General features: G+C 40.1%; 1 protein-coding gene across 1 annotated transcript; it reads left to right on the plus strand.

Moving 5' to 3' along the window:
• Positions 1–1,674: 1,674 nt before the first annotated feature.
• On the plus strand, positions 1,675–17,390 carry LOC125237870 (kynurenine/alpha-aminoadipate aminotransferase, mitochondrial). Its single transcript, XM_048145101.1, has 7 exons — positions 1,675–2,104; positions 5,411–5,576; positions 5,899–6,085; positions 7,711–7,974; positions 9,654–9,830; positions 10,891–11,088; positions 16,395–17,390. The coding sequence occupies exons 1-7, from the start codon at positions 1,891–1,893 to the stop codon at positions 16,608–16,610; spliced, it is 1,422 nt and encodes a 473-aa protein (XP_048001058.1). The 5' UTR covers positions 1,675–1,890; the 3' UTR covers positions 16,611–17,390.
• Positions 17,391–23,193: the final 5,803 nt, after the last annotated feature.

A 23,193-nucleotide genomic window follows, 5' to 3' on the forward strand; every position in this document is an offset into this window, starting at 1 on the left:
TGATATGATAATATCATATCAACCACTCCTTCTTGTTATGATAAGAAGCGATTCATTGAACTTGTGACATGTGTGATAGCGATGAGATCCCACGGCGGGATAACAAGTACATGTTTATAATTCAATTCATTATAACGTCGTTAATTATTGGAAAGAAATGCGAGTGTATACATTTTTGTGGATGTAAATGATGAGAATGATTTACTTATCAATGTTTTGGTAGAATATTTTTGTAGATAACACGTGTATTGATCGACAGGTCAATGGTATGAAATCCGGGAGGTCCGAGAGGAAGAGATTTCAATTATATCACATTAAGTAGTTATAGGTATGTATGCATGCAGGTCTAATGAGTGCAAAAGAACATTTCAAAAGTTGTCAAAGTTTGTTATTGCTGAAAACAGAGGCCACTCTTAGTTAACTAAGTCCCGAAATTCTCAAAACTCGGCAAAGGCCGATTTTCCACCTCCGCCACTGCTGTCGCCTTTTCCACTGTTGAATAATAGTTGAATGTATGGAAAGCCCGTCTTTAATTTAAAATAAAATTCACACAAATGAGTAGGTACACTTAATTTAGTAGTGGATTACGAAATTAAACAATATTTCTATTTTGCATTTCCTTTTCAGCACTCTAAATTGTTTATACCCACCAATTTTAGTAAAAACGAGTATTTTGAATAAAAAAGTATTTACGCACTACCCATCTCTACACGTGACACTTTGAAGCCTATTATAACTATGGAGTTTAGAAATATAAGGAAAGAAAGCTTTAAGTATCAGAAGTGCACATATAAAAGAAAAGATAAGTGGCGCTGCAATAGCAGGGAGATAAGGGTTTGACAATCTCTTAGCCTTATCGGTAGTGACCCCGCCTACGGAGCAAGAGGTCCCGGGTTCAAATCCTGATGAGATCTTTTTTATTTTTTTCTACTAATATTTTTCTTCATTTTTTTTTATTTTTTTAATGTCCAAAAATATTTTGTTTTGTTACTTCTTTTCGAAATTTCATTCGCAAGACTTACAACATTACCTAAGAATCCTAACATGGGGCAAACAATGTTAAAGGGCTTAAATTAACATTTGTCTGAATAAAACAATAAATAAACACAAATAAAAATACACAAAAAGAAAATTAATGTATAAAAAAAAAGCAAAAAGATCGCTGTCAGAATCGAACCCGAGAACATCTGCGTACGAAGTCAGCGCACTACCACGGGACTACGTCTTGACTTGCTCAGTCTGACGAAATCAGCCTAGAGAAAAGAACGTCTAATGTCATGTCACATCGCTGATCATTGAGCGAGACATGCGCTCCAAGCGGAGAGATTTGTAACTGCAATTACAAGGCCTCAGCCGGTCATTTTTGCGATTGTTGTACTTCGACAGATGTTCCTCCTTTATACTTATATACCTACTCCCTGATTATAACGAACGTAATTTGACAACTTTTATACCATGTTTGAGAAAAAAGAATATAAACTAAAGTTAAGTAGAAGTCACTTGACAGTCGCTTAAAAACCTAGAAAAAAAGTATTATCCGAAGTTGAGAACCTCTCGTAGCGCTCTCGTAGCTTTTTAGATAATAAATGTCCATTAAATGCGTATCATCCAAGAAAAAGTAAACATTTTTTATCTGGGCGACGTCAATAATTATCAACTAGCCACATTTAAAGGATGAGCGTTGTCGCGAAAACTGCTCCAGTAATTAATAATTAATTATATTAGCATAATATAAACGAAGTATTATTTAGATACTTAACGCAAGCTTTATTTACCTTATTTTTTAAATCCTACCCAATAGAAGAGTGTGTAGCTAAACAGCTAAAAAGATTTTCATAATCCGTTTTAACCAAGACTTTGGTGGTTCTATTTTGGTCAAAGCTTTTCAAAATGATTGTGCCATCGAAGCTGTTCCGAAGCCACAAGATGGCGCGACGGGTGCTGCGGCCCGCGCGGGCGCTCTCGCAGGAGACCGGGGACTTCTTCAAGTTCTACAGCGACGAGGGGCCGAGCGCGGAGCACCGGCCGCTGACGGAGGCCGACTACGGACGGTTCATCAGCCGCAGGGCTGCGAGGAGGGAGCCGGCGCTCACCAGGCAAATCAGTGAGTAGAGTACTGCCCAGTTAAAGTGAAAATGGGTAACCACTTTACCATGGTAAATACTTCGTGTAGATTTGTAAATTTGCACTTCTATAAGTTGCAGTGTGATGATTATGATGAAACTGATGAACTTACTAAAAGGTCTTCGGGTTGGTCTGAACTGAAGGTTCAAAGAGAGTCAAGAAGGAAATGTTTTCCAAATTTTTGTAATCTATCATTTAAAACAGTTCAATATCAACTATTGTGATATTTTACGTAGTCTCTCTTATTTGTTAGGTCAAGATGATACAATTATGATAGTTATCATATTTGCAATCTACTCATAAGCCCTTGATATCCCGCATGACATGTTTACAATAATAATATGGTTTTCTTTGTACCGCCGACTTTATGAAGTTCCTTAATCCACCGTTTTCACGCTTGTCATCTTATCTCATATGTATAAATAATTGTAAACCAAAAAAATACTGTATCCATCGATGTAACAGTTTTACCATTTCCGACATTACAATATTAAATCAACGAAAATAGATTTCTAGAAAAGTTTTCGACATAACTGATTATGATCACGGTTTAGTAATTTGCTGTCAACAACCCCGAGACCGTCAATAACAGATATCAGGGGGTCAGTTTGCTTACCGGAGCTACATGACATGAGTTAGTCAAATGGTTGAGAAACTATTGAGGAAAAAGTACAATCGCTATCGCTAATTTACGACGGAATATACATAGGTTCTACAGGTGTGACAGGTAACACACAAAGTATGTACATTTCACAAACAACGAAGACACTTTGCACGTGGTGTGCGAAAAGAAATGCTACATTGTAAACGAAATATTTACTTGTCATGTTTAACTAGTTATAATATAAGGCTGACGTAACTTAAAAAACAATAACTACTTTAGTGATAACAACATTCTTAGAAACACACTGTTTATGATTACTATTGTTACCTATCGTCTTCTAGTTAATTCGGCAGAGTCCATGTTTTCATCAGATACTTTTTTTTTCTTTTCGTTTCATTTTCATTTTCGCTTTCCTTCATTCGTGTTAGAACTAGTTATAGGGTTCATTTAGTTCTAATTCATCATCATATTTAACTGGATTTTCAGTTGATATTTTGATGTTGTTCTTTTTGACCTTATTTGCGATTTATGCACTAGATTATTTACAAACATTATGTTGTCCGGTCGTAAAAGCGGGATAGTCTGAGCAGCAAAAAGCAAAACATTCGTTTTCCTCATTGCTGGTTTGATAACCCCAGCCCAGCGCGATGATGCGCATTAAAATCATGTTAGTAAAATACGAGTAATTAACTACAACATCGTTAAGTACTGAAATGACGCAAAGCTCAAAGCTCGATGCAAACGGCGCAGCAATCGTTTTCCTCAAATTCACATGTGAACTTTCTAAATTCCAAATTTAGATTTGGTAATCTAAGTATAAAAGATTTATATTGGCCTAGCGATTCCAACATGTGGCAAAAATCATTTAAATAGTGTTTTTCATTCATGTTATTCATATTATAATCTAAAGACAAGTGAAACACGTTCAAATATAGTGACATATCTAACATAATATCAGAATGTTACGAAAATACCGAGGTATCTGAAAAATATATGGCTCTCGTGGTAGATGTTTTTGTAATATTGCAGATGTCATTCTGTATATCATTAACATAACCAATTATGGTTACATCATAGAGGTTTATCGAAGTTGATATAATATAAACAATTGTAGTGTTTATGTTGGTGCATTATCACAGCACAAGGCGTTATGGCCTTGCTCCCATCAAGGAGAAAGTAAGAGAAATATCATAATATTTACTTTTGCGAATTATAATAACGTCATGGACACGTAATTGCATTTATGCAATAGATAATAACTGACACATACAACATTTTAACTACTGGTTGCCAAATGTAGAGCTTTGAATAAAACACTGTCATCACTAAATATCAGATAAAGAAAAAGAACTCCGAAAACTGAAAAGCAATAAAAAAAATTAAGACACATACGGGTCGAACGCGATAAAATAACATTATTACCTTTTACCCAACGTTTCGGCCAGGTTGCACTAGCCGTGGTCGCGGAAGACTAACGTCCCAGCGAAATGTTAATAGAGATGTAAACAACACCAAACTACCCGATATTCGTTTTTATAAATGTTCGGGGTAGACAAATAAAATTGATCCACCCGTATTTGTTTAATGTTTATTGTCCACCGCTCGACACACAACACTCACAGTATCCGCGCACTGGTCCGAAGATAGATCTCTTGGTTTCAACATCTGAATCACTGGGTCCCCGTATAGACGATAACTTGTACCCGTCCTCTCTAGGTATTGAAATTTTTAGGATGTTTTTTAATTCAGTCTTCAGCGACCACGGCTAGTGCAACCTGGCCGAAACGTTGGGTGAAAGGTAATAATGTTATTTTATCGCGTTTGACCCGTATGTGTCTTAAAAAATGTGTACAAAACGCGAGAGCTTGAAGTGTTATAATAAAAAAAAAACATTTGAAAGGTTCTCTCCGTCGTTTTAATATCTGATACTATCTAATTTTATGTACACTAATGTCCAAGTTCTTTGTAAAAAAACCGGAATACTTGATCAACTCCAATTTTACATGTTTTCAAATAAAAAGCTAAATAAGTACTTAAGTAAGTAAGTAAGAAAAAAGCATCTAACTAGTTTACGTTCCTTCGTAATTTTTGTCTTTGTAGTCATAAAAACACAAAAAAATATTATTATAAAAAAAATACACGTGCCTTATATATCTCCTTCAAGTCCAAAGAATTATGATGACTCGAAGAAAATCATAAAAGGGTTATGAACCGGCTTTAAGGTATATCAACCAATACTGATAGCACCCGAGGCGAACCAGCGGAACCAGTGCACACTGGTTTACGAACCACGTTAACATTCATCCGGCGCAATAACAACATTATCTGACGGCGTGCCTTTATCGGAATAAATGAATCAACTCAGCAATGTCATAGGACTAAAAACAGTAATTTTCATGATTTGAACTAGTTCATGATCTGATAAAAAAATCTACGATTAAAAAATTGCGATTTTGCGCATAAAAAATCTGGAAATCGGGTTGAATCTAGCTCCAGTAGTAGATTAGTTATTAACAGTAGGTATAGGTATTATACAGATACTTTGTTGATTTGTGGCTCGTTCACAAAAGACAGGTGATAATCAAGGGCTTCTAGACTTCACTGTGACGAATGTACTCAGCGTTCTGATTCTTCGCCTCAATTTCAATGTATCATCATAGGCTTTTTCCTTCACGTTTGCAGCAAGCCTAGCGTATGGCGTCGGTCGCCAGATGATCTCCCTGGCCGAGGGCATGCCCAACGAGGAGGTGTTCCCGTTCACCAGACTGGAGCTGGGCTCCACCGCCGGAGCGCTGCACATGGAGGGGAAGGAACTGGCCACTGCGCTGCAGTACGTCCCGTCACAAGGGTGAGCGTTTCTCTATATCATCCTCCCTCGACAGTGAAAACAAGAAGTTTTTGTTTAGAAACCATGGCATGGAAGCGTTCATCCATTGGTGTTGAGTTTAGTTCCAAGGCCAAGTTTCGTAGGTACATAGAGATGCTGCAGAAGGATCTAATCAAGGATTTACAAGGATTAGCTTATTACATCTGAATGAGATTCTAAGTTTAGATTTAGACTGATGTATGAGGGTTGTAACATTTTTCTGCTTGATTTTATCTTTTTGTCAAATGCAAAGGTGATACTACATCTACACCACATCATCATACCATCTTTTTTCAATTCCCAGTCTCCCAGCCCTCCTGAGCGAGCTGCGCGCCTTCCAGCAAGACCTGCACCGCCCCCCACCCCTCCCCCGCGACGTGCTCGTCACCAACGGGGCCCAGCATGGCATCTACCAGGCCATCGACATGCTGCTGGATGAAGGAGACCCTATACTGCTTGCCGAGTATGCCTACACTGGAGTCCATGCTGCTGTTAGTATAAAACATGTTTATTAACTTCCAGCAGGTACAGTACAGTACCCTCGTCCGGACGAACTGGCCACTAACGGGGAAGTGGCAGTGGAGCCCAGCATGCAATCTATGACGCTAATGATCAGCTTTTAAATTAAAGAGAACCTATACTGCTCGCTGAATATGCTTACCACGGGTAAGTAATACGAGATATAAGAACGTATCGTATATTACTTATAACATATACGCTCACTTTGTATAAGCTTGTTCAGCATAACGTTCACAGGATATAATGCTCAAAATCGATAATAGCAAATCATCTAATTTCGAATTGGATAATGTTTATTCTATATAATATCAGTGTATATAAATATTAATGTATATAACGTTCGGGATGCCTAATATTTAAAACACATATTAATCAATTATTCTAACATCAAAAGGTGTAATGTTCATAATATCTAAGATCTATGTTTATAACGTTTGGAATACCTTGTATTAATAACATATATTTTTCAATTAATCTAACATCAAAAGGCGTAATGTTCATCATATCTAAGATTTGAAATGTTTAATAACCTAACCTAACCCACCTTCTTAGCAACAGTTTTGTGTGGTGGTCGCAATTCTAACCTAACCTAAACCTATTTTCTTATCAACAGTTTTGGGTGGGGGTCGCAGTTCTAACCTAACCTAAACCTACTTTCTTAGCAACAGTTTTGTGTGGGGGTCGCAGATCTAACCTAACCTAAACCTACTTTCTTAGCAACAGTTTTTTGTGGGGGTCACAGTTCTAACCGAACCTAAACTTACTTTCTTAGCAACAGTTTTGTGTGGGGGTCGCAATTCTAACCTAACCTAAACCTACTTTCTTAGCAACAGTTTTGTGTGGGGGTCGCAGTTCTAACCTAACCTAAACCTACTTTCTTGGCAACAGTTTTGTGTGGGGGTCGCAATTCTAACCTAACCTAAACCTATTTTCTTATCAACAGTTTTGTGTGGGGGTCGCAGTTCTAACCTAACCTAAACCTACTTTCTTAGCAACAGTTTTGTGCGGGAGGTCGCAGTTCTAACCTAACCTACTTTCTTATAACTTGACATAATTATATTAAAAAAAATATTTATATGGAGAACGGTATGGTATATAAACTGAAACAAGCTAATATAATCGTTATATTAAGTAATGTTATTTATGGTGGACGGTATACATAGTGTATGGTATATAAATTGCAATTAGCTAATGTAGACGTTATATTAAGAAATGTTATGCATGGTGAACGGTATACGTAGTGTATGGTATATAAACTGAAATTAACTAATGTAAACGTTACATTAAAAAACGTTATGTAAAACTAATATTATGGCAATTCAGCGTTATTTCTTACAAAAGTATTGATTTTGGTGTTATATCTAACGTTAATTATTGCTGCTGAATGTTAGTAACATGAAATTATATATATTAAAGTTATATCTCGTGGGACGCACCCGCTTACCACTGCTGATACGAGTAGAACATGTTCTGAAAGGTCCTTTTCAGCGGGATTTCTATCGTTATTTTGTACACACTAATCTAAGGTTGAATACTCGTATGAATGAAAAGTGCTTTTCTGAAGGGTTAACATTTCAACAAATTCTTCAATTTCCAGCTCAGGCCGTACAGCCCCGAGATCATCACCATCCCGGAAGACGAGCTCGGGCTCATCCCCGACACGCTGGAGGCGGTCCTGGGCGAGCGCCTGGCGCGCGGGCTGCCCATGCCGCGGCTGCTGTACCTCGTGCCCAACGGCAACAACCCCACCGGCGCCACCATACCGGCCCACAGGCGCCGCCACATCTACGACCTCGCCTGCAGATACGACTTCCTCATCCTGGAGGATGATCCGTACATGTTCCTCAATTATGATGATGAGGTACATTCAGTTTAATATTCTATTCCTTGGCTGCCCAATTTTAGACCAATCTTTCGATGAATACGTTAATGACAAAATTCAAAATTATAGATCTGAAATTCGGACCGTCTTTTAAACATCAACATGCACACTACCTACTCCATTATACGACACTGCCTATTTGTGCCCAAATTTACGTACGTTCTCCGCTGCAGTCACCTTTGGAAGCATCCTAGTTTACTTCTCAAATTAGACTCGCTAATTGAGGACACTCTGTCATCTGTTTTTAATATTCGTTTCGAAGAAAGGTCTTGGACCCAGGCTACTCTGCCAGTTCGGCACGGTGGCCTGGGTATCCGCAAAATTTCTAGTGTTTCGCTCCCAGCTTTCTTATCCTCGGTGCACAATGCTCAAAGCTTGACTGAGAGCATTTTAACTCCTTCTCTCGGCACCATAGAGGCAGCCCATTGCACCGAGGCCAAGAACGTCTGGCTACTAACCTGTGGCAACACAGATCCGCCTGCCAATCTCTGCTCGCAGAAGCAGTGGGACGAGCCGCTCTGCCGTCTAGTACGGAATAGTCTTGTTGATACGTCAACTAGCGCGGCAGAGCGAGCTCGTCTTCTTGCTACTGCGGAGTGGGAGTCGGGCCTGTGGTTGCAGGCAGTACCCTCACCATCCATAGGCACCTTACTTGACAACTCCACCTTCCGACTGGCGACATGTTTGCGTCTAGGGATTACAACTAACGTCCCCCATCGCTGTCGCTGTGGTACCATGGTGGATAGCCATGGGCATCATGGGCTCTCCTGTGGCAGAAGCGCCGGCCGCATACCCCGACATGCCAGCATCAACGATATCATCCGAAGGGCCTTTGTGAGTGTCCAAGTCCCAGCCATCCTTGAGCCAGTCGGTCTGGCAAGGGACGATGGCAAGAGGCCCGACGGTATGACTCTGGTGCCTTGGAAGTTGGGACGGCCTCTGGTGTGGGATGCCACGTGTGTTGACACACTTGCGCCGTCCCATCTTCAGGGCACCAGCGGTGGTGCCGGTCATGCGGCGTCTGTGGCCGAAGACCTCAAACGCCGCAAATATGCCACCCTTGGCAGCAGTTACATTTTTGCGGCGTTTGGTGTGGAAACACTGGGGCCATGGGGGCCAAGCGCGCGTCAGCTATACAAAGAGTTAGCGGCGCGCCTAATTGACGTCACAGGTGACCAGAGGGCTGGCCAATATTTTGCTCAACGTATAAGCATTGCCATCCAACGTGGCAATGCGGCCAGCCTTCTGGGCACACTGCCCGGTGGCAGCGACTTGGGTGAGGTTTTTTATTTATAAGTTATTTTAATTAAATCTAATTTATTTTATTTATTCCTTATTTCTAAGTTTATTTATAGTTGTTTATATTGTTTGTTTTTCATTGAATAAAAAAATATTCTAAAGATAAAATTAGGAATGCCTCTTTTACAGTTACATTTAGAGCTACGTTCTTAGCTAAGTTTCTTCAGAAGTTTACATGAGCGACCTTACCATCATGAAGAATTATCCAGACACCAAAGGACGTGTATACGAATTTATTTGTCTTTTTGTCTTGAGGTATTTTTCTTCGGATGTACATTCTCGTACTATCGCTCCATAACTTACATTATTGTTTGGAATTCACTACCATGTCTAATTGTATATTTTTATTCTGTCAACAGCAACACCCATCGTTCCTGTCTCTGGATACGGCAGGACGGGTTGTGCGTCTCGACTCGCTATCTAAGGTGGTCAGCTCAGGCTTGCGAGGAGGCTGGATGACGGCTCCGAGGCCACTGCTGGAGCGAGCCGAGCTACACATGCAAGGGGAGATCCTACACAGCTGCACGTTGGCTCAGGTAGTAAAAAATCAACTTATAGAAATTTATTTGCTTTTAGGTGAAAGGTGAAAAGTTTCACAATTTTTTTTATCCTCTTCGCCGTGTCCAGCGACGGCTACTTCTCCGGTTGTTGATCTGAAGCATGGAACTCTGATGTGGCTTGCGAAACGAAACTTGATTTTGAAAATGCGAGTACAGGGTGCGCAATGTACTTGGCCGGCTAGGTTGTAAGTATTGTAGATATACGATGACATCGATCCGGCTAGATTGTAAGTATTGTAGATATACGATGGCATCGATAGTGTCTTACGGAAATGGTGCTTAGGACCCAGCTTTTCTAAACGCTGCTGTTCGTATTGACACGACATGCTACAAGATTAATATATTCCCAAATCCTAAAATCTAAACTATACTTAGTTCACATCATACCTAAGTGGTTCATCTTTTAAAGTAAGAATAAAATATAATCAAGCATATTTATTTAGCCATCGAGGCAAGAAATTGTGTACATTCACACCCCCTCGAGTCTCGTAATCAGTGCAGTCTCCCGGCGTCACGTGGCCGATGCCCTTGTTCGTCACCCTGACTTTGGCTTCAACAACATTTGCTCAGCTTGTCACAATCAAGATAATTGATACGGAGTGGCGTTGAAATAATATCTTGTTAGTTTGTAATTAAACTAATATTTAGATTTAGAATAAGACCGAAGAAGATAAACATCGTATATCTACGAATTATTAATAAATTTACGTTTCCTGTTGATAGTAACACCAATCAACAGGAAACGTAAATTTATTAATAATTCGTAGATATACGATGTTTATCTTCTTCGGTCTTATAGCCTAATAATGTAAGTGCCCCACAATGTTAGACAAAACAATATCATCATTCACTTGCCCTTTTCCCATTATTTGGGGTCGGCGCAGCACATCTTCCATTCCTCTCTATCAGCCGTCATTTCGATACTAATACCTTTCACTTCCATATCATTATATTCCACTATCCTTATCCATCCACCTTCATATTTAGATACCACTCGTTTTATAACATTGCATTGCTTATAAATGTACATTTCCAGTGCCTGGTGCACCGCGTGTTGTCCAACCGCTCTTGGCTGGCCGACCACCTGCAGCGCGCGCGCGCCCTCTACCGGCGGCGGCGGGACGCGTTGTTGGAGGCGATCGGTCCGCTAGAGCCCCTCGCCGAGTGGCAGACGCCACCTGGCGGCTTGTTCCTGTGGTTGCGAGTGAGGGGGGTGGAGTGTGTTTATAATATGGTGAGTTCTTGGTTCTTGGAGAATTTATTTATTTTTAGTGACTATTGCCTAAGAAATCCGCACGTCTTTTGCTATGGAATTGATTTAAAATAAATAAATAAAACATGAGTACCGTATAACACCACAGTACATTAGGTACACATGTTTTTGGTTGCATGATGTAGCAAATGTAGCAACTAACTCAAGTATTTCAAATTGCTGGCACATAAATAAGTGATCACTGTGTGGGTTCCTAATTGGTAGATTAGAACTGAAACCCACAAGTAATTTTATGACACTTTATTTAATAATTAATTACAGAGTCCGATCTTCAAACACTAACATAGTTTATGATTAATAGAGATCACACGCGTACGCGTCGGTTGGACGAAACTCGCGAGTAGGTCGAGCGAAGCGACGAGTGGCGTGACCGCGCGTTAGGAACGTCTGGCTCGAACTGGGCGGGCGCAGGTGCGCCCGCGGCGTGTGCTGTCAATTCCCGGAAATTAGGGATTGACGAAAGGTTCGCTCGGCTGAGCCGCAATGGTAGTGATGGGACCGTGTTGGGTTGGAGCTCGCCTCAGTACTCCCCCCCCAGAGAAAAGGTAAATTACATTTTGTTTATAAATTTAGTTTATCAGGAAATCTTACTGTTCTACCTGTCCTGGTTGTAGCAGTGCTTGGCTGTGGTTTCATGGCAGATACAGGTGGTGGCTTAGCATTAGCAAGGGCTGGTTTGTGGATAGTTACAGGAACCGGTCGACTAGAGATATGTGCTGGTGCAGAGTCGTCAGCGTCGATGAAAGCAGGTTTTACATTGTTGATGGAAACTACACGGGGTGAGCCATTGACGGTAATGGTAAGGGTTTTTTCCTGTCTGTCAGTGATTTTAAAAGGTCCTTCGTACGGATTCTGTAGGCCTGTCTTGTTAAACCTTCTGACGAAAACATGTGTTGCTGAATCCAACTCCTTGTAGACGAATATTGATGTTTTTGCGTGGCAAGATGTTCTAATTGGCGCTAATCGACGAAATGCTGATTTGAGTGAAGACGCGAATGTTGATTGAAGTTGATCTGTGGATTTTTCGGGCGATAGGAATTCTCCAGGTAGTCTAATATTCTGGCCGAAAACCATTTCGGCTGGAGTAGCGTCTATATCTTCTTTGTAGGCCGCTCGGAGACCCATCATAACAACTGGTAAATCATCTGTCCATGATGGGTTGTTATGACACCTTAGGGCTGATTTAAGCTGTCGGTGCAGACGTTCGACTAAACCGTTTGCAATTGGGTGGTAAGGAGTGGTATGTATATGTTGGAAGCCGCATAATCGAGACAGAGATGAAAACAGTTCAGATTGAAATTGTCTGCCTTGATCTGAAGTTATCCGAAGTGGTATGCCATAGCGGCATATCCATCCGGAAAATAACTTTCGTGCAACGGTTTCTGCTTCTATGTTTTTCAGTGGGTACGCTTCTGGTAGTCTTGAGAATCGATCCACTACTGTAAGCAGGTATCTGTATTCCCGCGAATAGGGCAGGGGTCCCACCAAGTCGACGTGTATGTGTTCGAATCTGGTGTTCGGTGGTGCAAAAGATCCAGGTGCGGCAGTAACATGGCGGCTGATCTTTGATGCTTGGCAGGCGAGGCAAGAACGTGACCACGTAGCGCAGTCTTTCCTGATTCCGGGCCACGCATATCTATCGGTGATTAGCTTCGTTGTTCCTTTAATTCCCGGGTGTGCTAAGTTGTGCAGCGAAGCGAACACCTTTCGTCGGAGTGGCATTGGAATGTACGGCCTTGCTACGGTAGTCGAGGTGTCGCAGTAGATCGGTGTGTTAGTATCAGGGAAAACAATCTTCTTGAATAAAAGGCTTGTATTATTGTGTTCCAGGAGTTGTTGTAGCTCTGTGTCGGAAGCTTGAGCATTAGCAAGTTCATGGTAACTTACTGGTTGACTAATGGCCTCGACTCTCGACAGAGCATCAGCGACTATATTATCATTGCCACTGATGTGCTTGATATCTGTTGTAAATTGGCTGATGAACTCTAAATGGCGGAATTGACGAGGACTGCACTTTTCAGGTTTCTGTTGGAACGCAAATGTCAATGGACGATGGTCAGTGAAGATGGTGAAATGTCTTCCTTCTAACCAGTGCCTGAAGTGATGAATTGCCTGATAGACAGCGAGCAGTTCTTTATCATATGCGCTGTACTTAGTTTGGGCTGAAGTAAGTTTTTTTGAAAAAAATGCAATTGGTTCCCAGCCGTTGTTTCCTTTTTGATGAAGGGCAGCCCCCGTGGCAGTATCTGATGCATCCGTGTAAAGAGAAAGCTCACTGTTTTGCTTTGGGTGTGTGAGTCTCGTAGCTTGTGCAAGACTTTGTCTACAAAGTTCGAATGCAGAATCGGCCTCCGAAGACCAATGCACAGGCTCATGCCCTTGACGCCGTCTTTGAGCAGATTATTGAGCGGTGCTTGCATTTCAGCTGCATTTTTGATGAAACGTCGGTAGAAATTTAGAACTCCTAAAAATCTGCGAAGTGATTTAACTGTTGCTGGCTTCGGATATTGCTGAATGGCTTCGATCATTGACGAAGGAGGTTCTATACCAGAAGCTGACACCTTGTAACCCAGAAATTCAATTTCGGTTTGGCCAAATAAACATTTGGAGATGTTTATAATGACTCCATAGTCTTCAAGTTTTTGAAAAAAGGGCTTTTAGATGTTCCCGGTGTTGGGATTCATCAGGTGAGGCTACTAATATGTCGTCAAGGTATGGAAAGGTGAATGGTAGGTCTCTGGTGATCTCATCTATGAAGCGCTGGAAGGTTTGGGCTGCGTTTCGGAGACCGAATGGCATTTTTAGGAACTCGAAGAGGCCAAAAGGTGTAATTACTGCTGTCTTCTGGATATCTTCTTCGTGTACGGGTAGATGGTAAAATGCGTTGACCAGATCGACCTTGCTAAAGATGGTAGAGCCTTGAAGAGACATTCCAAAGTCTTCGATGTGACGCAGAGGGTAGCGGTCCGGTAGAGTGCGGGCGTTAAGTGCTCTATAATCCCCGCAAGGGCGCCACCCTCCCGACTTTTTAGCCACCATATGTAGTGGGGAAGCCCAAGGACTGTCGCTGGGTCTTATTATGCCTTGCTGGAGTAGCTCGTCGAACTTCTTTTTAGCGACTTCTAACTTCTCAGGTGGAAGACGTCTTGCTCTACAGGCAAATGGGGGACCTGGAGTAGTTTTGATGTGGTGCTGAACCTTATGTTTAAAGTTATTAATGTTGCAGGTTGGTTTTGTAATGGATGGAAATTCTGCTAAAAGCTGGTGATATACTGTTGTGCCTAATATGACTTTGACGGATGGGGAGTCATCTATAATGACAGGCCTACCTGGAGTAGTCATGCCAGTAGTAGAATCTATTAAGCATCGCTTTTTAAGGTCAACGAGGAGACCGTAATGTGCAAGGAGGTCAGCGCCGATGATAGGTCTACTTACATCAGCGATGATAAATGACCAGGTGTAGTCGCGTCGAAGTCCGATATTGAGGTTGATTTTCATTACTCCGTATGTTTTTATCGGTGTATGATTGGCAGCATATAGTTCATAAGACGATGGAGAGCGTCGCCGTTCAAGTAACGTATACGGATAGACACATACATCTGAACCTGTATCCACAAGGTAGTCTTTCTTCGTTGTCCGGTCCATGATATAAAGGCGGTTGGAGTAGATTTTTGTTATGTTGGTAGGGTTACTTACCGCCGCTAGCAACCCTACTGCTGGTTTTCCTTAACAAATTTACACGGCTGCTCGCACCTGCGTGCATTAGCACCAAAATTGGTATGATACCAACATAGATCGTTGCTAGCGTAGCGAGCGCGGGACCTGGATCTGCTTCTATTACGCGGCAAAGAACGGTAAGAGTTACGCTGTGTTTGTCCAATGGCAGCCACCATTCGTGTAAGTTCATTGATTTGCATTTGCATATTTTGCATATCAAAAGGTTGGTTCGCAGGAAAAGCGCCTGCGGAGCTCTGATTGTATGTAGCAGCATTTGCAGAGTTTGTGTTCGCGATGCAATTGCATTGTGTTGATGTCGGCATCGGCGAGTTGACTTGTTGTACTAGATGATGGTGGTTATTCGGTGATATGCCGTATAACCTGTCCGCTAAGTCGCCGAGGTCGTCCAAGGTCATTGTTGAGGGTTGGGAAATTAAATTCCCTTGTATATGTGTAGGTAGCCTGCTTATCCATATTGTTTTTATCATTTGGTCAGATCCTGCACCCTTAGCCAATGCTTTTAAATGACGTAAAAAAGAAGAAGGTTTCCTGCTCCCAATTTCCTCTTTGTCTAAAAGTCTATGTATTTTTTCTTCGCTGGATTCCGAAAATCGAGCTATAAGTGTATTTTTAAGTTTTGTATAAGGTTCATTTTTAGGCGGGCATGTAATAATGTCTTCCGCCTCTGTGGCAGTTTTGGGGTCAAGCTGTGCTATTGCGTAGTAGAATTTTGTAAGTTCTTTTGTTATATTGTTTACATGAAACTGCGCTTCTATTATACCGAACCATACGGTGGGGTGGTCGGGGTAAAAAGGCGGAACTCTGATCCCAACACGACTCACCTCGTAACCCATTGGCGGCTGCAGCAGTGAAGGATTGGCAGCTGCAGCGGCGGCAGCACCAGCACCGAGGTTCACGTCGTTTGTACCGGCAGGGGCCGGGGCAGCAGCAGCGGCAGCGGCGGCGGCAGCGGCAGCGGCAGCGGCGGCGGCGCCGGCGCCTTCGGGGGCGTTGTTATGATCATTTACTCCGTTTTCCATGTTAATAAACGCCTTTCTTCGGTGTAGGCGTAAAGATAATTGTTAAAACAATGTTTAATTACTGTCTGGGATTGGCGTAAGCGGACACAACACGAAAAGTTCACTTAAATCTCGTAAAGTTTATTGTTCACAGGGTCACCAATGTGGGTTCCTAATTGGTAGATTAGAACTGAAACCCACAAGTAATTTTATGACACTTTATTTAATAATTAATTACAGAGTCCGATCTTCAAACACTAACATAGTTTATGATTAATAGAGATCACACGCGTACGCGTCGGTTGGACGAAACTCGCGAGTAGGTCGAGCGAAGCGACGAGTGGCGTGACCGCGCGTTAGGAACGTCTGGCTCGAACTGGGCGGGCGCAGGTGCGCCCGCGGCGTGTGCTGTCAATTCCCGGAAATTAGGGATTGACGAAAGGTTCGCTCGGCTGAGCCGCAATGGTAGTGATGGGACCGTGTTGGGCTGGAGCTCGCCTCAACTGTAATGACTGCATATTGTTGTTCTAGGTATTTGAAACTGCTTTTAAACGTGGCTTGATGCTGATCCCAGGCCAAGCCTTCCAATACGACACCACCATCCCCTCGAAACACTTGCGATTGACCTTCAGCAAAATAGCCGTCAAAGACATGCCCGTCGCCGCGCGCCATCTAGCGAACATCATCAGAGAAGAGCAGCAGCGCAGTTTGCAGAAACAGCCGCAGAGGATCGCTACTCAACGCTAGAGGGCGCTAATATTAATTTAGGTTAAGTTATTTAATGCTGGTCAATGATGATGGTTGTAATTAAACTAATAAAGTTTTATAATCATTACTTTACTGTATAGTGTAACGGAACGATATACCTTTATTTATATAGCTTTAGTTATCTTAATTTTGTGATGTCCGGACTCCGACATAATTTAAAAATCTCATAAAGCAATAGAGTAAAAGGTTCAAGAAATCAAGTTCATTGATTCCTTGAAAGTTGCTTTTCAAAACTGTGAAATTGTAATGACTTTTTAAAAACATCGCTGCACGCTGCAGTTACAGTTTATTGACGCTCGTTTCCTGGAATATTTCATTACTCATGTAAAATTTTATTTTGTGAAATTATTTTTCTTCAAAGCTGGTTGTGTAGTCGTAATTACAAAAATACCAAATTGTTTTTCATAGACAACCGTTTCAGTAAACTTTAAACTTAAACCTATTCTCACGTTGATTATCTTTTGGATTATATTTATTTATTTATTTAATCGACCTTAAAGCAGAATGAATTTACCCAAGATTGAAACTAACTAAGCGACACATTAATGTTATGTTATGAAACTTATGAATTACACATTTGGGTGTGAAATAAAAGCACTTTGTAACGAACAAGAGAGAACGCCGTGTACACTGTCAATAGATGGCGGAAAAGTGCTGAAAAGATTTTATATTTATTTAATAATTAATTTATTTTAAAAATAATAAATAATCAATACTGTAAATAATTTAAATAATAAATTAATAAATAAGTTAAATAAATATTTTTGTTACATTTAATAGTAATACATTTTTTTCCCTTGAACAGCAAGTTCAACTCAACAAAGTAAAGTTAGATTGGCCAATAGGTACAGTCGCGTTAATTTACGTTCACATTTTTCATTCGCGTTTTACGTTAGTATATGTCAATATGTCACCGAACACTTTCCCTACTTGTCTTGATGAATGAGATGCTTTTCAGTTTTGGAAGATATCTTATAAGTAGAAAATTTCAGTTTGGCAAATCTTCCAATTAAGTTTAATTTGAATACATTTTGAATATGACAATACGTAAGTTTCCAGCACTAGGTCAATATTCCGGGGATGAAGTAAGAATCAAAGTATGTATCAGTAATATACTTTGATTCTTACCTCATCCCTAAGTAACTAACTAGCTCTAACATGTACCTAATCACTTACCTACATAGTATAGTTAGTAAGGAGTGTCCTGGTTTAATTAGGTAAGTAAGTACTTTTCTGGCTCATTAATTTAATTTTTGAACAGTTCAGATCAAATTCATAGCCGTTAATCAGAATCAGAACACGCTTCCAGGCCAGTCTGTAAACAGTCACGATATTGAAAGCCCATCGGCTCATTAAGCACCAGCAGCATCACGCCAGGAAGTAAACAGTTCCCGGCGTAATCTCGTTCCGGGACCGTCAACATTCCGCGCCAATCGGCGAATAATCATGCAGCAATTAAAACTGCTTATTTCCTTAATTGTCGGCAATCGGGAGCTTAAAGAGCTTTTTAACACACCATCGAAAACTACCCTTAAGTTGGTGGACTACAGCTCAAAACGCATTGACGATTGGTGAGATAAACTGGCTGATTTTCAAAGGATTCCCTGCTATTTGAAAATCAACCTTTTCTGATAACTTTTTAGGGTGTGTTTGGGTTTGCGTTGGTTGGATGAAACGCTTTAAATGGGAAATTGTAAACTAACTCGTCGGCGGAATAAAACAACTCTTTGCTCAGATAATGAGAAGAGCGAGCAGCTTCGCGGAGGTGCTACCTCTTTTCTTTTCTGCTCGGTGCTTAGGTATATTGAAGATGCATGCTTGCTTGTGCATGTGCGTAAGAAGTCTTTATTATTCTCAGATATTTCATACAATTGGCCTCTGAAGCATGATTATCGCATGTAATGCATGTGAAATGGAGAGCTGTTTGGAAAGGTCGTATCAAAACCAGCTGCATACCATTACAAGTAAAATCTGAAGCGTGCTCTTTAGTCTTCTTGATGTAACGATACTTTCCAAAAACTCCGAGTTCTGGTAGTAAAAAATGAGGTTATAGAGTACATACACTCAACTACAGCTTATTAGGTACCCCTACAATATACGAAGCGTAATAGGAAGACAAGTAATCTATAGAAATTTCTCTTCTAAGAAACGCTCTATTACCTACTTGACACTTTTTTCCCAATACAAAATACGCCGTGTTGATTACAAACAAAGCTTTACCGCCAAAAAAAACGGTTAATCTTCAAAAACGCCTAAAAATCGACGCGCGCGCAACAATGCCACTCCAGATTTGCGCAAACAAACAAAAACTGTTCAGTGTTCAAAATAACACCTCTAAATAATACCCTAAACATGCTCGTACTGCTACCAAACAAAGTACCAAGAAAAAACGGTACGTAAAATTGAGATATTACAAGCTCTTCTCCGGAAATCAATGCTGAATTTAAGTTTGTTTTGGTTATACTTTGGCGGTTTTGCACAAAAGCATTAGTTTCATTTATTACACGTATTATAGGTACTGCTTTTTATAAAACCAAGTAAAATCTTCATCGATAGCTCACATATTTATATTTGGAACCTTAGTAGTGGAATTATAAGGATGATGAATACATTTAAGTAGTTTTATGAAATTGAAAATAAGTTTGTTTCCCAGATATTTAGTTTCTTTGTGCAAGGGTGTTGAGCTTTGCACGTGTGACGGAAAGCAGATAACTTACTCAAAGATACAATGGGATTAAACTTCACACAAAATATTGCAAAATAAGCCGGTAATGAGTAGCAAATTTTGTAATCTTTAAAATGTAATTAGACTGAAGTGTCCACTGTGTCAAAACTATGAAAATTTTTTTAGTTTTATTTTACAAACCATATCCACAGCTATATTTTGTTTTAAATTAAACAATAGAACAAAAATCTTTCATTTGTTAGAAACTGCATCGAAAGTCGATTTCCTGCGATTTTAGTTAAACTGTTAATGCAATCGAGAGCTGCGCGCGAGTGGAAATGGAAAACTTAACGCGGTTAGCGGCGGGTGCCCGCCACGAGCGGGTGCGGGAGCGCCACGAGCGGCAGCGGGCACGCACCTCATTTAAAAACGAAGTCCTTATCTTATCTTATCTTAGATGTGCGGGGGCCCTTACTGATACACTTCGACCCATCGGGATCTTTTGTGCAATCACCCCCTACGATCCTCAGATCCTTCAGCTATTCAGGAGCTTCTCGACCATCTCCACGTATAGGATGATGAGGCTAAAGTTAACTTAACCTGCTCCAAAGTTCTTCACTCTTTGTCTGGCGAGGGCGTGACATTCACACATTAGATGTTTGACGGTCTCTTCCTCTTCACCACACATACTTTAGGCCCAAATTCTTTAGCCCCGTAAAACGAAGTGCTAGTACAACATCACAATAATAAAGAAGTTATGACTATGACATATTCAAAATGTCGCATTATATGCGAGTCATATCTACTCGTATGATGTACAAAATTACAAATAAATAAGTTAAGCCTTAAATGCATGGTGATGTATATATGCATCATATATTTGATGGCCTATGACTCAATATGTAGCTATCCAAAATCACATTTATAGCTTAATTATTATTCAGTATTTATTATTATTTAATAAATAATTAAATAAATCAAATAATATAATGATTTACTATTTATTATTTAAGAATAAAGATGAAGTGGCGGAAAAGTGTGAAAAAACAGGATGATGGCTATATTTAGTATGTGATTTAGGCAGATTTTTTCGGAGTTAGTAATTAGTTTATGTTTAAACGTTTCACAAATAGTGTACCTTTCTAATAGTAGTAAAACTTTACAAATAAAACTTACCAATAATTATATATTTTATATAAATAAATTTTAGCCTATTTAACTTCTAACGCTGATTTAGTATTAAAATCGGTATTAAATATTTTTTTTATTATTTTTCCAAGAGTCAGAAAACCATTGTCTATCACATATATTAATATCTCGTTAAAAGAAAAATTCATGCACTTAAGGGTTAAAATACAAAGTTCAGTGTGGCGTCAAGCATCAAAAAATTATCCCTTTGATCGGTAGCGGCAAAATACTTGCGATCATTCTTAAACAAAACGCATCTCTACAATAAGAATTACAGTTCAAAATCGAATGAGTAGAAAAAAACGTCAGAATGATTAAAGGGTTAAGCAGCATGCACGTCAATAACGCCACATCGACGTTCGTCGATCACACGCACTTGTATCTCACATAGCGAGAGCTTGCCAAATATCGCTCGTTAGAAACGATCGAAGACACAATATTTTCAGTGCTTTTCGTTCGTGCCTTAAAGAAGGTGCACTTGCTAGTTCCAGTCATTTAGCGTTTCTTTTCTTCATAGACCAGTAGGTAGGTGCTGTACAGTACTTGCGTAGGTACATAAACGCTCCAGGATACAATTCGCTCCACGTTCGTCACTTGTGCCCCAAGGAAGCTGCCTGCACTCGTTCGTTCCTGTCATTTAGCGTTTGTCTGCGTCGCTAATTATCGCCTGGAAAGCATCCGATTATTCGAGCCGTGTCTACAGGAATGTTATCATCATCATACTAGGCTAAACACCAAGGATAAGGGCAAGGATACTGCTATCTACGAAAGATTTGTTTATACTTTTAGGTGATTAACACATATCCACGTGTGTAGGACAGTGCTGTATGCCTAATAAATATGAATCATCGATCTTAGTTTGTTTAAGATTCATGACATTTGAATGGTACTGCCTCCTTTCAAGAGTTCCTTGCGATCAGACCGCTAGTCGGTGCATCACTCCATATTTCATCAATTTTAAGCTTACATTGTAGCTTTTAATACGTCACACGGCAGCGCAGACGCCCTGGCTCTCCCCGGGATGCCCGCGCCGCTGCGCGCGCACAATATTCCTCGGCTCATGCTCTCGCGCACGCATCATGGCGCCCATTATTAATGCCGTAATTCGCGTAATCGTATAAATAAGGCATTATCTGTAATACTCGCTCAATATGTGTGAACTTCTGAACGGATTTCACACTCTGGATATTACTGGCTCATTGTTATTAAATCCTTTTTTATCTACGCTCATAAGTTCATAACATAAGTAACGAAAAACGGATTATTTTGTATGATGAGACCTGTCTTTGAGAGATGGAAAGTTTTGTATGGGTAATATGTACTTCAAATTGTTAAAATATAAAGGAATGTGCTTGGGAAACATTTGCGACAAACTGATAAATAAATGAATACAGACATACTACTTACATGTGTTTTAATCTGTATCAAGACATAAGTATTATAGGTCAAATACTTACGTAAATACAAATGCTCCAAAATATCTGAACACTTGTGATGTGGGACGTTGAATGAAACAACTATCTCGGAGTATAGAGTTATATTTCCTCAAATAACCTAAGTGACAGCTTATATAGTAGACGAATACACGTGTGTGGGTGAGGTTTAGTACACACACTACACACTCTTTTAGAATTGAACAGTTAAGAATGGACATTTCTCCTCTTCCTGTTATAAACTCATTTTAGGTAATAATGTAAGTACTTACCTAAATAATCGTCCTTAAATTACGTAGCTATCAAACAAAAATCACTTTATTTAAAACGGCGTCGATTAATCGAATCCACGACACAATTTCGCCTTAAAAATAACCTTAACCGAATTACATACCTATTAAAATTAATTGTCAAAAATATTCGGGAACTTTGTAATTGCTCGTGAAATTGGAAAACGAAAAGAGTTTCTGGGGAAATGTAATTTGTCTTTGAGAGGATTTTTCATTACTTTCATTAGATAACTCGTTAGGGAGCGAGCGGGGGGCGGGGCGGGGCGGGGTGACCCTTCGGGGTCAGCGTGCGTTTGAGGACCGCGAGGACTTCATTTGTAATTATAATTAGTAATTATTTCCATGTGACATACGTGAATTATATCTCACTTTAAAGGCATAGAAACAAGTTTAATTTAAGTGTGTAACCGCTTCCAATATTTTTTTATACGATAGGAGGCAAACGAGCAAACAGATCGCCTGATGGTAAGCGATCATTGCCGCCCATGGACACATATTCATAATGTGTCTAGTCTAGTATAAAAAATATACTACTCGTATAAAATACTAAGAGTACTGTTTACGGTTTTTATTAATTTAAATATAACAAAGATGATAATATAGTAATGTGAAAAAACCAAGTGACGAAGCCACTTAACCGTATATTCAGTTCAATTCAATTTATTTATTATTTCAGACAACAAATGGCCCATAATGATTTATTGAACATTTTAAAGCTAATAATTGTTAGTATAACATACAACAGAAAGTAGACAACGCAGCAATACAGCAATAGGTACACATTACAGCAATAATACACTCACCTAGTGGCGGTCATGACACACTCAAAATGCCGCGCTATAGGTGAGTCACATCGGCTGGCTATAGTAGCCAGGATATGACATACTCGTAGAAGAGCCTTGATATTCCCGACTTCTGGGAGAAACTCTGGTGAAGTGTTTTATCTAAAAATTCGAAACTCAGCCAAACATGAGCTTAGATATATG

Source organism: Leguminivora glycinivorella, chromosome 2, assembly GCF_023078275.1.
Source record: "Leguminivora glycinivorella isolate SPB_JAAS2020 chromosome 2, LegGlyc_1.1, whole genome shotgun sequence".
Classification (NCBI taxonomy): Eukaryota; Metazoa; Arthropoda; class Insecta; order Lepidoptera; family Tortricidae; genus Leguminivora; species Leguminivora glycinivorella.

Excerpts from the sequence above, each read along its gene's own strand:
- LOC125237870 (XM_048145101.1), top strand. The coding sequence starts at position 1,891 with ATGATTGTGCCATCGAAGCTGTTCCGAAGCCACAAGATGGCGCGACGG. Across the intron at positions 2,105-5,410 it reads GGCGCTCACCAGGCAAATCA|CAAGCCTAGCGTATGGCGTC; the intron begins GTGAGTAGAGTA and ends TCACGTTTGCAG. Across the intron at positions 7,975-9,653 it reads TCCTCAATTATGATGATGAG|CAACACCCATCGTTCCTGTC; the intron begins GTACATTCAGTT and ends TTCTGTCAACAG.